This window comes from Chiloscyllium punctatum, chromosome 8 (genome assembly GCF_047496795.1).
Source record: "Chiloscyllium punctatum isolate Juve2018m chromosome 8, sChiPun1.3, whole genome shotgun sequence".
Lineage (NCBI taxonomy): Eukaryota > Metazoa > Chordata > Chondrichthyes > Orectolobiformes > Hemiscylliidae > Chiloscyllium > Chiloscyllium punctatum.
Genome location: NC_092746.1, coordinates 45,275,582 through 45,293,028, shown reverse-complemented (window position 1 = coordinate 45,293,028; position 17,447 = coordinate 45,275,582). Strand labels below are relative to the sequence as shown.

General features: G+C 42.2%; 1 protein-coding gene and 1 long non-coding RNA gene across 2 annotated transcripts in view; one reads left to right on the top strand and one right to left on the bottom strand.

The window, feature by feature from the left end:
- The window catches only part of LOC140480511 (uncharacterized), a 34,336-nt gene extending 20,618 nt beyond the window's left edge, over positions 1-13,718 (bottom strand). Inside the window, exon 1 of the long non-coding RNA XR_011961320.1 lies at positions 12,452-13,718. This is a non-coding gene — a long non-coding RNA (uncharacterized lncRNA). The remainder of the gene's footprint in view (positions 1-12,451) is intronic.
- On the top strand, positions 12,972-17,236 carry dlx5a (distal-less homeobox 5a). Its single transcript, XM_072575453.1, has 3 exons — positions 12,972-13,516; positions 14,116-14,300; positions 16,586-17,236. Exons 1-3 carry the CDS (start codon positions 13,183-13,185, stop codon positions 16,898-16,900), a joined length of 834 nt encoding a protein of 277 aa, XP_072431554.1. The 5' UTR covers positions 12,972-13,182; the 3' UTR covers positions 16,901-17,236.
- The last annotated feature ends 211 nt before the right edge of the window (positions 17,237-17,447 follow it).

The window sequence follows — 17,447 nt, the reverse complement described above, 5'->3', positions numbered from 1 at the left end:
AAGCTTGTAAGAACATTTCCAACTGAAGGATTTTAACACACTGCTAGTGAATTTCTTATGTCTTCATTCACAATTACACATGGGAAGCTATACATTTCTAGATGGTTTTAAACTCTTATCACTAAAGTATGCAAGAATATTTGGAGTATTTCTAATGGGCCAAATTGTTTGGCAATGCGTGTGCAAGATTAATAAGCTCATTGTTAGCCTTGTTTAAATTACCCAGCAATTAAAGAAGAGACATAGTGTGACTTGTGATTCATTGTGGATTGCTGGATAGTATATAATACTTCCCTGTGAATCTTGCAACCATGTTGCATTTAGCATTTATTACTACTTAAATTCACTAGAAAGTTAAATTAACAACATAAGCATTCCTTTAATGTTAAGTTCTATATTCCTGCAATTGCACTGAACTACTTTTACCGAGAGAAGTCTAGAAATTGAATAAATTTAACTGTGGAGTTTCATCCTTACAGTCAGTTAATTGCTATTTGAGATGTTTAAAAATGTTAACTCATTATTTCTTTCTGGACCTGATTTGACTCTAATTGGCCTAATGACTTCTCCATCACTCCTCTATTGATTTCTCAATCCATAAATCTTTATGGTTAATGAGCTAGACTGTTGGGCCCAACTACCCCTTTGCCCTCGCTGTGCCATTATCAGCTTGGGCTTCTAGCAATTTACAATGCAGAAGAAATTTTAGCTGATGGGTGATGAAAAATCTGACTGATGGTGTGTGCTGCAAGATCCCTCCAGCAAATTCTGTGTTGAGAGGGAATGGTGCATTCATTTGGATCTAGTAAGATTAACGAGCATTACAAGTACAACATTGTTCCAAGTACGAGAAGTTTAAATTTATATAGCACATTTCATACCTTCAGGATATCCCAAGGTACTTCACAGTCAATTACTTTACAAGTTGCTAATGTTAAGTGAACAAAACAGCAGCTAAATTGCAAATGGCACCTATTGACTTCAGTGAACTGAAGGCATTACAGCAGTACCAGTGTAAAGATTTAAAATTTTACTTTGCAAATATTGACTGGGAATACAATAGTTCAAGTACTTTAGATGGGTCAGTTTTTGTCCAATGTGTGCAGGAAGGCTTCCTGACACAGTATGTAGACAGGCCAACAAGGGGTGAGGCCACATTAGATTTGGTACTGGGTAATGAACCAGGCCAGATGTTAGATTAACATAATTTGGTTATGTTTACTTTAGTAATGGAAGGGATGGGTATATACCACAGGGCAAGAGTTATAGCTGGGGGAAAAGGCAATAACAATGCAATTAGGCAAGATTTAGGATGCATAGGATAGGGAAGGAAACTGCAAGGGATGGGCACAGTTGAAACGTGGAGCTTATTTGAGACCCAGCTATTGCAGGTCCTTGATAAGTTGCACTGGCCACGCAGGGAGGACGTTGTCGAGCGCGGGAGCCATGGTTGACTAAGGGGGTTGACCCTCTTGTCAAGAGGAAGAAGACTTATGTTAGGATGAGATGCGATGACTCAGTTAGGGTGCTTGAGAATTACAAGTTATCTGGGAAAGACCTAAAGAGAGAGCTAAGAAAAGCCAGGAGGGGACATGAGAAATCATTGGCAGATTGGATCAAGGAAAACCCTATAGCTTTCTATATAATATATCAGGGAATAAAAGAATGACTAGAGCAAGATTCAAACATAGTACTGGGAAGTTGTGTGTGGAGCCAGATGAGATAGGGGAAGCGCTAAATGAATACTTTTCGTCCGTATTCACACGAGAAAAATCCAATGTGTTCAAGGAGAATACTGAGATACAGGCCACTAGACTAGATGGGTTTAAGGTGCATAAGGAGGAGGTGTTGGCAATTTTGGAAAGTGTAAAACTAAGTAAGTCCCCTGGGCCAGATGGGGTTTACCCTAGGATCCTCTGGGAAGCCGAGGAGGAGATTGCCGAGCGTTTGGCTTTGACCTTTATGTTGTTATTGTCTACTGGCATTGTGCCAGAAGACTGGAGGATAACAAATATCATTCCCTTGTTCAATCAGGGGAGTAGCGGCAATCCTGGAATTTATAGACTTGTGAGCCTTACTTTGGTGTGGGTAAAGTGTTGGAAAGGGTTATAAGAGATAGGATTTATAACCACCTTGAAAGGAATAATTTGATTCGGGATAGTCAGCACAATTTTGTGAAGGGTAGGTCATGCCTCACAAATCTTATTGAGTTCTTTGAGAAGGTGACCAAACAGGTGGGTGAGGGTAAGGCAGTTGATGTGGTGTATATGGATTTCAGTAAGGCATTTGATAAGGTTCCCCACGATAGGCTATTGTACAAACTACGGAGGCATGGGATTGAGGGGGATTTACTGGTTTGAACCAGAAATTGGTAAGCTGAAAGAAGACAGAACGTAGTGGTTGATAGGAAATATTCAACCTGCAATTCGCATACTAATGGGGTAACCGCAAGGATCTGTTTTGGGTTCATTGTTGCTTGTCACTTTTATAAATGACCTGGATGAGGGCATAGAATGATGGGTTAGTAAATTTGCAGATGACACTACGGTCTGTAGAGTTGTGGATAGTGACAAAAGATGTTGCAGGTTACAGAGAGACATAGATAAGCTACAGAGCTGGGCAGAGATGTGGCAAATGGAGTTTAATGCAGAAAAGCGTGAGGTGATTCACATTGGAAGGAGTAACAGAAACACAGAGTACTGGGCTAATGGTAAGATTCTTGGTAGTGTGGATGAGCAGAGAGATCTCAGTGTCCAGGTACATAGATCCCTGAAAGTTGCCACCAAGGTTGATAGGATTATTAAGAAAGCATATGGTGTGTTAGCTTTTATTGGTAGAAGGATTGAGTTTTGGAACCATGAGATCATGCTGCAGCTGTACAAAACTCTGGTGCAGCCATATTTGGTGTATTGCATACAGTTTTGTTCACCACATTATAGGAAGAGTGTGGAAGCTTTGGAAAGGTTCAGAGGAGATTTACTAGGATGTTGCATGGTATGGACGGAAGGTCTTACGAGAAAAGGCTGACGGATTTGAGGCTGTTTTCATTAGACAGAAGGTTGAGAGGTTACTTAATTGAGACATAAGATAATCAGAGGGTTAGATCGCTTGGACAGTGAGACCCTTTATCCTCAGATGACGACAGCTAGCACGAGGGGACATAGCTTTAAATTGAGGGGTGATAGATATAGAACAGATGTCAGAGGTCGTTTCTTTACTCAGAGAGTAGTAGGGTGTGGAATACACTGCCTGAAACAGTAGCAGACTCACCAAATTTAAGGGCATTTAAACTGTCATTGGATAGGCATATGGACAAGAATGGAATAGTGTAAGTTAGATGGGCTTCAGATTGGTTCCACACGTCGGTGCTATATCAAGAACCAAAGGTTCTGTACTGTGCTGTAATGTTCTATGTTCAGTGTTCTAAATCTAGGTTTAATGAATCATATAATGCAAAAACACAGGAGGAAATCATTCAGCCCATCATGCCTGTGTCTGCTAACTATTCCTCCCCCAAAGTACTGTAAATATTTCCATATTCATCCAATTTCTTTCGACTGTTAGTATTTAACCTGTTTCCATCACCCAGATCATGATAAAGTCATTGTGTAAAGAAAAGGTTCCTTATTTTGCCTCTGGTTGTTTAATCAATTGCCTTAGATCCAGGATTTTTGGTTAGGGCCTAAATGAGCCTTCCACATCCATCAGAGTTTTACTTGCACATCCACTAATATCATTTATTGTATCCGTTGCTCCCGATGCGGTCTCCTCTACATTGGGGAGACTGGGCGCCTCCTAGCAGAGCGCTTTAGGGAACATCTCCGGGACACCCGCACCAATCAACCACACCGCCCCGTGGCCCAACATTTCAACTCCCCCTCCCACTCTGCCGAGGACATGGAGGCCCTGGCCTCCTTCACCGCCGCTCCCTCACCACCAGACGCCTGGAGGAAGAACGCCTCATCTTCCGCCTCGGAATACTTCAACCCCAGGGCATCAATGTGGACTTCAACAGTTTCCTCATTTCCCCTTCCCCCACCTCACCCTAGTTCTAAACTTCCAGCTCAGTAACTGTCCCCATGACTTGTCCGGACTTGTCCTACCTGCCTATCTCCTTTTCCACCTATCCACTCCATCCTCTCCTCCTTGACCTATCACCTTCATCCCCTCCCCCACTCACCCATTGTACTCTATGCTACTTTCTCCCCACCCCCACCCTCCTCTAGATTATCTCTCCACACTTCAGGCTCACTGCCTTTATTCCTGATGAAGGGCTTTTGCCCGAAGTGTCGCTTTCGAAGCTACTTGGATGCTGCCTGAACTGCTGTGCTCTTCCAGCACCACTAATCCAGAATCTGGTTTCCAGCATCTGCAGTCATTGTTTTTACCACATCAATTAAAAAATGTTCAACAGGTTTTCCTTAAATGAGTGCTTAGAAGTATGGAGATTAAGGCTTCTGGAAGGTCATGGAGCTCAGAATTTGACACAATATTCAAGCTGAAGCCTAACCAGTGACTTTAAAATTTTACTATAACTTTCTTGATCTTGTGCATTAATGATCTATTAATAATGCCAAGGATTCCATTTGATATTTGAAACAGATTTCCCAACTTGTCCTGCCCCCTTAAATAATCTTTCTGTTGTTGCATCATCTTTAAAGTTACATAATTTTGCTCAAATTGCCCCTCATCTTTCTTCCAGCAAAATGTATCTCTCTGCATTAAATTTCATCTGTCATGTATCTGCCCAACTTATTGATCTCTGCCCTCTTGCAGTCTATCACAGTACTACCTTCCTCATTGTTGAAGGTAGTTTTGAAATTTGTATCATCTGCAAACTTAGAAATTATGTCCCACATACCCAAATTCAGATCACAAATATATATTGTTCTCTAAAACCCCTACAAAACATCTACATTCCCATAATATGAAAAACAACTGCTCACAGCTATTCTCTCATTCTTGTACTTCAGCTGTTTTTCTATTTAACATGTCACTGTCCATAAATACTTGATTTTGTTAACAAGTTTTGAAACTTTCTATACAGAATGTCAGCTACATCACTCTTATTAACACTCTCCTTTACTTGATCAAAAGGTTATCGGTTAGTTTTCCATTGACAGATTTCATATATTTTTACTTGCAATGCCTCAGATAATGAAGCATTTTTTGTGTGCACAAAGCAACACCTGGCCAATACTCGGGCATTAGCTGATGAGTGACAATTAATATTTGTTGACAGTGTGGTGCTGGAAAAGCACAACAGGTCAGCCAGCATCCGAGGAGCAGGAAAATCGACGTTTCGAGCAAAAGCCCTTCATCAGGATTAACACTTGTGTCAATCAAGTGCCAGTCAATGACCATTTCTAAAAAGACATCTATTACATGAATACATATCAGAACCAACACAAGTTACAAATTAATTAATGGATAAATGATACTTAAACTAAAAAGGTAAATTTTATTTTAAATAGAAAATACAAAGCGATACTTATGCAACCACAAACATCCAGATCACACCCCACCCAAATATAATTAGGCAAACTTCCATAATATGCTGTTCTTTATTCATGCAGGGTAGGTCAGAAGTTCCATCCATTAACAGCTTTACCCTTGCGTTTCATGGGTACAATTATCATCAGCAAGGCACACTTCTTCAATCTATCTCCATCTCAGGTCATGACAATCTTAGTGAAGTAGCAAACTAGAGTTTATTTACAACATAAAAACCAATAACACCCAGGTGTGGCCACTTCTGGGAAACCATCCAGCTCTTTAGTATCTGTTTGCATGGCTTTCCAGGTTGTGGACCTGTTTAGCCTGTTCTCATAAAACCTCCAATTGTCCCTGTCACCCTTTCTGTCAAGCAGAAAATTTGAGTGATTTATTTCTTCTCAGGAACTCTTCATTTTCTTCTTTTTGTCCATGTCTGCTTTCTCTTTGTGTCTGTGTCTATGTATATGCTGATCATTGTCACCTTCTAAGGTTTATGCATATAACTCTCTTCTATGCCTTCAGTTCTTGACTCTAGCCATCATATGTTTCTTTCTTAATTTCCTTCCCACTGGTGAAGGGTGAAGAGTCACCATATCACATGAGAGTGGGGGAGGGGGGGAAGGGGAGTGGCCAGTGGGAAGTTCTGGAGTGGTAACGTTACTAGATTAACAATTCAGAACCTGAAATGAATATACTGAGATCATGGGTTTCAATTCCACCATGGCAGATAGTGAAATTGTAATTCAATAAAGATATGGAACAAAAAGCTAGCCTAATGCCATCCATGTAAAACCCATTTGGCTCACTAATGTCATTAGAGAAGGAAATCTGCCCCCATTTCCTTATCTGGCCTACATGTGACTCAACCCAACAATGTGGTTGACCCTTAAATGCCCTCTGGGCAATTATGGATGGGCAATAAATGTTCAGCTTGCTAATGATGCCCACATCCTATGAATAAATTGTAAAATATAGACCAGTCTTCTTATTATCCACGAAAATTGCTTTAAATTTGCCGTTAAAATTGATGCAAAGTCTTACAATATTTTCAAACATTCTTAAAAATAATGGTAGACTTCACAGATTTCTTTACTCTACAATGTCCAAGTCAAAGATCATCACACTTCACATGATCTACCAGTATCAACAGTCAGGGGCTCACTGTTGAGCAGAAACTTAACTGAACCAGTCACACTGGGGCTACAGAGCTGACCAGTGCCATCCGTGATTCACCTTCAAAGGCTATGTGCAATGCACAAGGAAGAATTCTCATCAATTGTCTGGATAAGTATAACTCCATCAATATTCAAGAAACTTGGCACCATCCAGGGTAAAAACAATTTATTTCATTAGCACTCCATCCACAGTCTTAAACATTTTGGTATTTTACAATTGGTCTCCAACGGCCACAGCATGTGTCATATTTAAGATGATAGCAAATCACTTGGTCTTCTTTGATAGTAATCCATGATCCCTATCACCTTGCAAAACAAGGATGCAGATATATGGGAACACTACTACATCTAATATGCCCTATAAATTATAAACTATCTTGACCATAAATCCATAAGATCTAGGAACAAAAGTAGGTCATACAGACCAAGTCAGCTCTGCCACTCAATGAGATCATAGCTGATCTGATCATCCTCGATCCTTCCAGAATTAGTCTAAAATCAATCACTTGTGTTAAATACTTTCCCATTGACTTCACTTACATCATTTCATTCCTTTGAAGTAAATCCAGTCCTACACACTTCCTAGCTGCACTGGACACATATTCATCGATAAAGTTCTCTTACATATAGTCTCTTCACTCTCTTTGCCTTTTTCACTAAATAATAGTCTGGCTTAGGATAATTGAAATTCCCCATTGTCTGTAGCTGCGGTTTATGCGCCATTCTTCAATTTCCCTCCAAATCCACTACTCTTCTACCTCATTTGTGTTACTGGGTGACCCATGTATACACATAGTGATACATATATTTTTAAATTCTAATCATTCAGATACTTTTGACACTCCAATGACATCATCAGTCTCCAGTGCAATTAATGACTTATTTGATTAAAATTATCACTCCCTCCTTTTTTCGTCTTCTGTATATTTTTTGAACACCTTCTGGTTAGGATATTATTAAGCTAGAGAGGGTTCAGAAAAGATTTACCAGGTTGTTACAGGTATGAAAGGTTTGAGTTATAAACAAAGATTTGATAGGCTGGGACTTTTTTCACTGAAATGTAGAAGGTTGCAAGGTTGCAAGGTGATCTTATAGAAATTTATAAAATCATGAGGGGCGTGTGTGTGTGGTTAATGATGACTGTCTTTTCCCTAGGATGGGGGATTTCAAGTCTATGAGACATATTTTAAGCTGAGAGGAGAGAGATTTTAAAAAGACATGAAGGGCAAATATTTTATGCAAAGGGTAATTCCCACATGGAATGAACTTCTGAAGGAAGTGATGGATGTGGGCACAATTACAACATTCAAAAGATATTTGAATAAGTGCATGTAGGCTTGCATGGATATGGGCCAGAAGCAAGGAGGTGGGACTAGTTTAATTTGGGATAATGCTCAGCATGGACTGGTTGTACTAAAGGGTCTGTTTGCCTGCTGTATGACTCTATGACTCTACTAAGTTCCCAATCATACTCTTCTTTGAGTATAACCTCTGTTTTGCCAATCCAGATTGGCCTGAATGCAGCTAGCTTTATTATTTGTTACACCACATGCATGTCGTTCTGAAGAAGGGGGTCACTCAACTCAAGATGCTAACTCTGCTTTCTCTCTACAGATGCTGAGTTTCTCCATCAATTTCTATGTCTGTGTATTTCAAGTGGTTTTTAATCTGTTTTATTCTAGTTCATAATTTTGTTCCATCTAATGTGAATCTTGAGATGTGTGAAGCTGTCTCCCTCTGAGTTGTGCTGAGCAGCTAGATTGAGACTCCTGACTGAGTCCTATTGGAACTGTAATATTTGCAAAATGACAAAGTACATTATTGCAAAAGTGGCAGCATACCTGTAGCCTTGGATTATTCTGCAGCTGAAATTAAATCAAAATATGCTGTTATCTAGGTGCACAGCTAAGCAACAGAACCTGTTATTATTGAACAAATACCTGTACACAGGCTTTAGCAGAACTGCTACCAGAATGTCAGGGGGTAATTTTAACTCCAAAACAAGGGATAGGAGGTAGGAGTTAAATTTGAACTAAATTGAAAACAAGACCCTGACTCCCACCCTCCACTGATTCACCTATTTCCATTTTAACAGTGTCAGTTTAGGGTGTGATAAGTATTAAACTCTACATATTGATCCACATATTTTTTAAAAACACAACATGTCTCAGACCCTGTCACGAACTTAAATTCGTTGTTAGCAGGCCAGATTACTTAAATCTCAAGAAACCACTAAATGGAAGCAGGAGCTGATTGCTGCAGCAGGTAAAGGATTATTCCTGTATCCCTGCTGGATAAGGAGGAACAAATTATCTCCCCATCCTACAGCCAGCTACCAGCAGCCTAACTCACTCTCCACCTTCCTCTTCTACACACCTCTCCTTTCTACATGGCCTTCCCAACTATTTCCCAATTTCTCTGCAATCTCTCTCCTTGTGATTTCTCTTCCCTTAAGATGTCCCTGCAATATGATTTGCCTGCAAGGTCTTCCTCCAGGTCGGAACTCCCACTTCAGTCTACAACTTATTCAACAATAAACTAACTTGAGTGAAGAGTAGAAAACATACAATTTATAAATAGAAGAAAATAGAGTGTGTATGTTAAGACATGGAGTGTTATTTGCATTAAGAACAAAGAATAAAGAACAAAGAAAATTTACAGCCCAGGAACAGGCCCTTCGGCCCTCCAAGCTTGAGCCGATCTAAGTGTACTGTCTAAACCTGTCGGTCAATTCCTAAGCATCTGTATCCCTCTGCTCCTCACCTACTCACGCATCTGTCCAGGCACATCTTAACTGAATCTACCATGCCTGCCTCTACCACCTCTGCTGGCAATGCATTCCAGACACCCACCACCCTCGTGTGAAGTACTTGCCGCGTGTATCCCCCTTAAACATTACACCTCTCACCTTGAAAGTGTGATCTCTCATTATGGAATCCTTCACCTTGGGAAAAAGCTTGTCTCTATCCACCCTGTCTATACCCTCACAATTTTGTAAACCTCAATTTTCTTTTTTCTAATGAAAATAAACCTAACCTACTCAACCTCTCTTCATAGCCAGCACCTTCCATACCAGGCAACATCTGCGTAAATCTTCTCTGCACCCTCCAAAGCATCCACATCCTTTTGGTAATGTGGCGACCAGAACTGTACACAGTATTCCAAATGCGACTGAACCAACGTCCTGTACATTTTAACATGACTTGCCAGCTCTTATACTCAATACCCTGTCCGATGAAGGCAAGCATACTATATGCCCTCTTGACCACTCTATCCACTTGTGCAGCAACCTTCAGGGTATAATGGACCTGCACTCCCAGATCTCTCTGCCAATCAACTTTTCCCAAGGCTCTTCTGTTCATTGTATAATTCGCTCTAGAATTAGTCTTGTCTAAATGCATTATCTCACATTTGTCTGGATTGAAATCCATCTGCCACTTTTCCACCCAACTCTCCAGTCTATCTATATCTTCCTGTCTTCTTTGACAGTCCCTTATGCTTCTGCCATTAGAATATGCAAAAGCAATAATAATAATACAAAATGACTGTGGGCTTAACAGTTTTAGAAGTGCTTAAAGAATTGTTGGATAACTTTGATAAAATACAAATAGGAAGCTACAAATTCATAAATTTTGTTTTGAATATTTTGAGCTCCAAATTACTATCAGTATAATCAGATAAAAAATTCTGTTTAATCAGTCTAAAGACATGAAAGAATGACCCAACGGTATGTTAAATTGAACACTTGTCAATTAGCTTCTTCCAGAATCTAACTTTTACACTGAGTAGAACTTCTATATAAAGTATTGTAAAAGGATTTTAAAAATCCTTCTTCATTCCTTTGTCATTCTCTCTGCTGCCAGGATGCTGAGGCCTAATGTAAAGATATATACGGGGCATTCCGAAATTGTCGTTCTGAACAGGCGTCACCGGATTAGAAAGTTATTTTCTGTTTCTCTGGGGTGCTTTTTAACGTGCCGAGAAATTGTGTTGAGCATGTTGGAAGTGCCGGATATTCGTTGTATTTTGCTTTCTGTATTTTTAAATAGATAAACCGAACATACCGGGTATATTCAAAAGTGTCTTAATTCAGCAACTTGTAAAATCTCTCGCTGGTGAGACAAAACAAAAGCCCAGAATCACACAATGAGAGAAGTGGACAGTGTACTGCTATAGGCTTGCTGTTAAACAGAACTGCAAGCGTTTAAACTGTCGTCTTTAACAGATTTTTAAAGAGGTGTGCGGTTCCCATTAGTATGTAAATTAGAACTTGCAGGAAACTGAAAAATTAATGGATTCATTCCTTAAGCAAGGGCAACGTCCTGGTCACTGAAACCTCTATATCAATTATTGTGCACGTATTAATCCGTATAAATCTTCCACTGAAGTATCGGTTCCAGTTTAGTGACGATATTCTGCTACCTGACTATGGATCATATTTTCTTTTTAATTCAAGAGAGTTTAAAACAGCTGTTGAAATAATTGAGGGTTTTTTTGAAAATCTGTGATCGAGTTTAAGAATCTTGCGCTGCTTTAAATGTTTTAATTGCACGGCGTACTTTGACCCGTGGGTCCTAGTGTTTTGACAATAACATTAATTTTAACCAGGAAGATAACGGACGAGCAGTTTTCCAATAGGCAAACAAAACTGCGGATGCTAGAAATAAAAAAAACAGAACTTGCTGGAAAAGCTCAGCAGGACTGGCAGCGTATTTGGAAAGAAAGCAGAGTTAGCGTTTTGGGTCCTGTAAACACCTTTCTTCAGCTAACCATCCATTAAATTGGTTCCTTAAATCGTGCATCAGTTATGAAGCAAAGTTAAGCAAATTAGTATCAAAATCTCAAATTAATGAAACAGTTTGAAGTACGTCCAGGTATAAGCGCATTGCGAAAAATTATACTTTTACAAAACAACTAATTTGCAAAAGACTTGGTCGAATGGTTCATAAAATTTGTTGTATTAAAGGTGATCGATAGGTGCCGCTATAATACCCAGTTACTGGTAAAATCTTGACAATTCTGCTACAACTCGCTGTGTTCAAATGGGAGGAAGCATTTATTTTGTTTTTGTAAATTTGTTCCAACAGATTTTAAATAAGCATGTGTCCAATTCGATTCTTTTGGTTTGCATTGTTAGAAAACGCGAGACATTCTTCTCGCTCATTTGAGTCTGTTTTTGAGTCCGGTTTATTTTTGTCTGGAGTGATGTGCTCACTTTTGTTCAATCAACATCAGTCACCGTTTTCCAAAGGAAGACGCATGTGTTTGGTGTGTTCTGTCCCAAACAAAATATGTTGCACTCATTTCCCTAAACTCAGTCTCCAATGAAAAGTGATAAGAATGCAAAGCAGAAAGTGCTATAGAGTTAATGTTTTGAAAATGGTTGGATTCTAGATTACAAAACGTTGAATTATGGGAATTAATATACCATTAAATAGTACATAGAATTCTGAAGTAAAAGTTTGAAAAATCAAATGTTCATATGTTTGTATTAAACTTTCGGCTATGCATAAGATCGCTAACAGTAGAATTGTTATTGACAATTCCTACATTTTCTTATGAACCAGGTATAAGCTGTTGGATGATAACGCACTGTTGGTAGGTTGATGTTTTTAAACGTTGTTTTACTTTCCACAATCCAGTACTATTACACTGTTATAGTAAAGTATGAAAACAGTATTAATAATTGTTTCTGCGAAATATTGGCATCCACGGTGTGTATGGCGTTTTCGTTTTTACCAAATTTTCTGTAAAATTAGTCTGAACGTTTTGGTTCTTACCACATGAACTGTAACTGTATAGAAAGCAAACGCAAATTCTGACTTTAGACATCACCAAGGAAAGCCCCGGGGCAGCTTCGGCGCGGAAACCTCGTTCACGTTCTCTCCCAAAGCCAGGCAGTGCCATTGAAAAGAAATTGATTGTCCTATTTTTTTTTAAAGTGGCCGGGTACTAAAAAAACAGGACGATCAAGAGTCTGTGACCGTCAATCATTGCTTTAAAATGTTCTCTGACAGGCAATATGGTGAATTCAAGTCCTGAGAACAAGGAGAAATATGCAAGACGCTGAAAGCTGTTGTTGTTTTGATGCTGTTTATCAACAGGTACAATGCCGCCGTGCTTTTCTGTTTGAGTCATTTGTTGTTTTGTGTTTTCAGCATTTTGCCTAGGCATCTGTGAAAGGAGTTGAGCGAGTTAGGGTGTTACTGATGGCTGACTGCTCCATCCAATGGAACAGATCCACCCAGTGCGTAATAGCGCAATTAGGGACTTAACCAAGAGTTAGCTGAGCTCCAACCACAGTCTGCCAGCGCCTGCAGCACATACAGCTATGTCTACATAGACTCCTGCAGCACACACACACGCACAACCACACAGCCATATCCATGTAGACTCTTGCAGCACACACACACACACACACACACAAACATGTCCACATAGACTTCTACAGCACAACACACACACACACCGACCGACCGCCCGCCATCACCTCCTCCAGCAACCCCGGGCTATGACTGGAGTATTCGATCGCAAGGTTACTAACATCCGGACAGAGCTGCAGTCCACTTTCCAGCACAGCATGCACCATCCGTCGCAGGAATCGCCGACTCTCCCCGAGTCCACGGCCACCGACACTGGTTACTACAGCTCGGCCGGCTCCCACCACGGCTACTGCTCACCTTCGGCTTACGGCAAAGTGCTGAACCCTTACCAGTACCAGTACCACGGAGTGAACGCGTCGGCCGCCAATTACCCCGCCAAGTCTTACCACGAATACAGTTACCCCGGGCATTACCACCAATACGGGCCGTACAGCAGGGCTCAGGCAACATGCAGCCAGCCTGGTAAGGAGCCATTGGCAGGATATCCTCAACTCTCGGTTAGGGCAGCCACAGAAATCATCTCCCATTCACCCCACCCCAAATTAAAGAATGGGGCCTGTTTTGTTTCGAAGGCGAAGTTTGCGATATTAGCGCGGCCAGAGTTCGATGAAGCAGTTTTAGTTTTTAATTCTGTAAGATGTTTTGTGCAAGAGTTAGCAGCGAGTATTTCGAGCGGCGGCCTCTCGGTGAGAAAGAGAGGTGGAGGTTGGGGTTGGGGGGGGGGTGGGGGGGTGAATATGGCCCATTTACTTGGGAATGTCTCTCCCCCACCCCCGGCCGCTCCGTCCGCCCTGCCCTGAGAGCACAGCCCTCTCCTTCAACACGGATGGAAAAAACATTGACAGGTCTGCTGCACATTCAGAGACAGCCCCGGGGGTTAGCTGTCCTTCCTCCCAGGGGGGGTTGCCTCTATCCCTGGGAGCTGGGGAAAGGAGGGAGGGGGGTAACTCCCACCCCAAAATTCTGACAGTATCCATCCAGACGGTGAGGCTGTTTCCGTTCACATTTTCCAAACTAAAGTGTGGCTTTTTTTCTCTCCCTCCACCCCCTCCCATTTTCAGAGAAAGAACTTGTCGAGCCCGAAGTGCGGATGATAAACGGCAAACCGAAAAAGGTTCGCAAACCGCGCACAATCTACTCGAGTTTCCAGCTCGCAGCTTTACAGAGGCGCTTCCAAAAGACCCAGTACCTGGCGCTGCCAGAGAGAGCCGAACTGGCCGCCTCGCTGGGACTCACCCAGACCCAGGTAAGAGCAACCAAGACGGCAGCATGCTCCACTATGGGGAGCCCCGCCGAGTCTCAGGGAGACACTCCACCCGACACACACGCTCACAGGCACACATGCAGTCCATACCCCCACAGGCACACACACATTCACACACCCACAGGCACACACATTCACACACCCACAGGCACACACACACTCACACACACACTCAACACACCCACAGGCGCACACACGCACCCACAGGCACACACAGACAACACACACCCACAGGCATACACACACACTCAACACACCCACAGGCACACACACACACACACACACACCCACAGGTGCACACACGCCCCACAGACACACACACTCACACACCCACAGGCACACACACCACACAGATACACACACACCCCACAGACAACACACACACATCCACGCACACACACCCACAGCCACACACACACCCCGCACACACACACCCCACACACACACCCCACAGACACATCCACACACACCCTACAGATACACACACTCACCCACACACACAGGCACACACACGCACACAGGCACACACACACCCACAGGCACGCACACAGGTAAACACACTCACCCCCCAGACACAAGTCCCCAGACACACACACCCACACACCCACAGTAACGCACACGTCCACACATCACGCCTACACAACCCCCCACACAATCACACACGCACCCAAAGGCACACACACTCACCCACACAGACATCCACAAACACCAGTCCCCATACACATAACCACACATCCACAGTAACCCACACCCACACCACCCACATCCCCCCCCAACAGATACCCACCCACCCACACACACACAGGTACACACACACCCTCAGGTACCCACACATACACCCACAGATACTCACAAACACAAGTCCCCAAACACACACACTCATCTACACACCCACCCACCTACAGATACCCAGATACCCACAAACACCAACCCCTACACACCCCCAGACAGAAACACAGCACACACCCCTACACACACCATCCCCAACACATACCGCTGCACACACCCACATGCATACCTGCACACACACACATTTACACACACGCACACCACTCCCACAGACACTAGTCCCCAGACCCCCAACCACAGACACACACACCACCCCTCCACACACACCCCTCCTGCACCTCTCCACTCCCACCCCCCCACCCCCCCCCCCCCCCCACACACACACACACACACATTAACCCCTTGATACATTGGTGCAATTCGAGCGGCCCAGTACTGGTATTGATGACAACATTGACATATAGAATTAATCTGATCGGATCTCACTCAGCGCAGACACTAACCGCCGGGGAGACGGACTCACAAGCGATCATCGATCCGGGAATGCTTCTCTCCCTCACGCTGCCCCTAATGTCTAACTCACCCAGGCACAAATCTCTCTATGGAGATCCTGAATGTATATTAATTGCATCAGTACTTTGTTCTGATCGGACTCCCTGCAGCCTGACCCTTCTCTTAAATACACTGTCCGTCTCCATTGATGGGATTAATATTCTGTCCTGTACTCGCAAACAGCTTCTGTTTTGTTTTTATTAAATCGAACTTCATTTTCCATTAATTTCACTGAGAGTGTAAGCCTTGGGCGAGTGCGCTTTGACAGTCGTGTGACACATCTAAGCGTAATATTTACAAAAATAAGTTAACTTTTGCCTTACGCAAGTTAATAGTTACAAAGATTTGTAAAGAAGTGTTTCCCTGTTAAATCAAGAATATCGTCTTGTGTATCTTTTCAGAGAGTTTTAGGGGTTGGAAATAGTTAGCAAGTGTTTGGAAGCTGCGATACTTTATTTTTTAATTTGGGAACTTTACCATCTGTAATTTTTACCACTGATCTGTATATTGTACTATTACTGTTTAAAATATGTCTTTAAAAAAGCACTGCCGTGATTTCAGCCACAGCTCATTGGTTTATTTGGACCGAGAACACATTGCCCTCAGTTCTGGTGTAGAATAGACCGGGAGGTATTGCAGTGCATTTGCAGCAGAGACATATGTGTAACCCGAAGTGTGGGCGAGAGAGAGAGAACGAAATGGTGATGGTCGTCAGTACACCAGGAAATATCCATCAATTTGTTATTTTGTATGAAAATTCTGAATTAGCAATTTATTCGGTGAATCTGATAATAAAACGACGAGATTTTGGAGATGGTTATTTATTCAACTCAGGACTACGGTTCCAGACCCATCCCTTTGTATTGTGTTATTTAGCGCTATCATGTAGTTAATTTCGGAGTTAATGATTACCATTCGTTTTGCAGGTTAAAATATGGTTCCAGAACCGAAGGTCGAAGATTAAGAAAATCATCAAGAATGGGGAGATTCCTCCTGAGCACAGCCCCAGTTCCAGTGACCCTATGGCCTGCAATTCTCCTCAGTCCCCTGCCGTTTGGGACACTCACAATTCCTCAAGGGTTGTCCACAGTCATCAAACCCCCAGCCACAACCCACCCACTACAAGCTACCTGGAGAACGCCAGCTCCTGGTATTCCAATCCCACTTCCATCAATTCCCATCTGCAGTCGACAAGCTCATTACATCACCCATTAGCTTTGGGATCCGGGACTATTTATTAATCCGAAATACATTGCAAAGTGGATTGAGTAGGACCAATAAACAGTGAAGATATGCAAAGAAAAGCACGCTTTGTTCAGCCGGAATCAAGGGAAGCCAAATTGTCTGGCTCTGTACACTCGGTGCATGTAACTTTCCACATTTCAAAGAGGAAAATGGACTACTTTTCCAAAGGACGTCAGGACCGACTTGGACATGTCAAAGGTGCCTCTCTTTAATCGGCTATGACCGCTAACCTGGCGGGACTTTTCAGTAACATGTATCACTGTACATAGGTGTAGATAGTTGAATTGAACTGTATATTCTGTTTAAATAAACTTATTGACACTTCGGAAAAACTTCGTTGGGATTTTATTTGCTATAATTTATACAGTATGCATGTTGGGCAATAAAGTGAAAGTTGAAATCTGTAATAGTTGGATGGCTAGCTATAAATGTTGGCGTTCAGTGACCATTGCTATGGAAACTCAAGGGATGGCAAAGGGGAATTACTGGGTCGCCCTGCTCGGCTCCATTCTCTGTTTTTTGGGGGTGTTTTCTTTTTGTCTG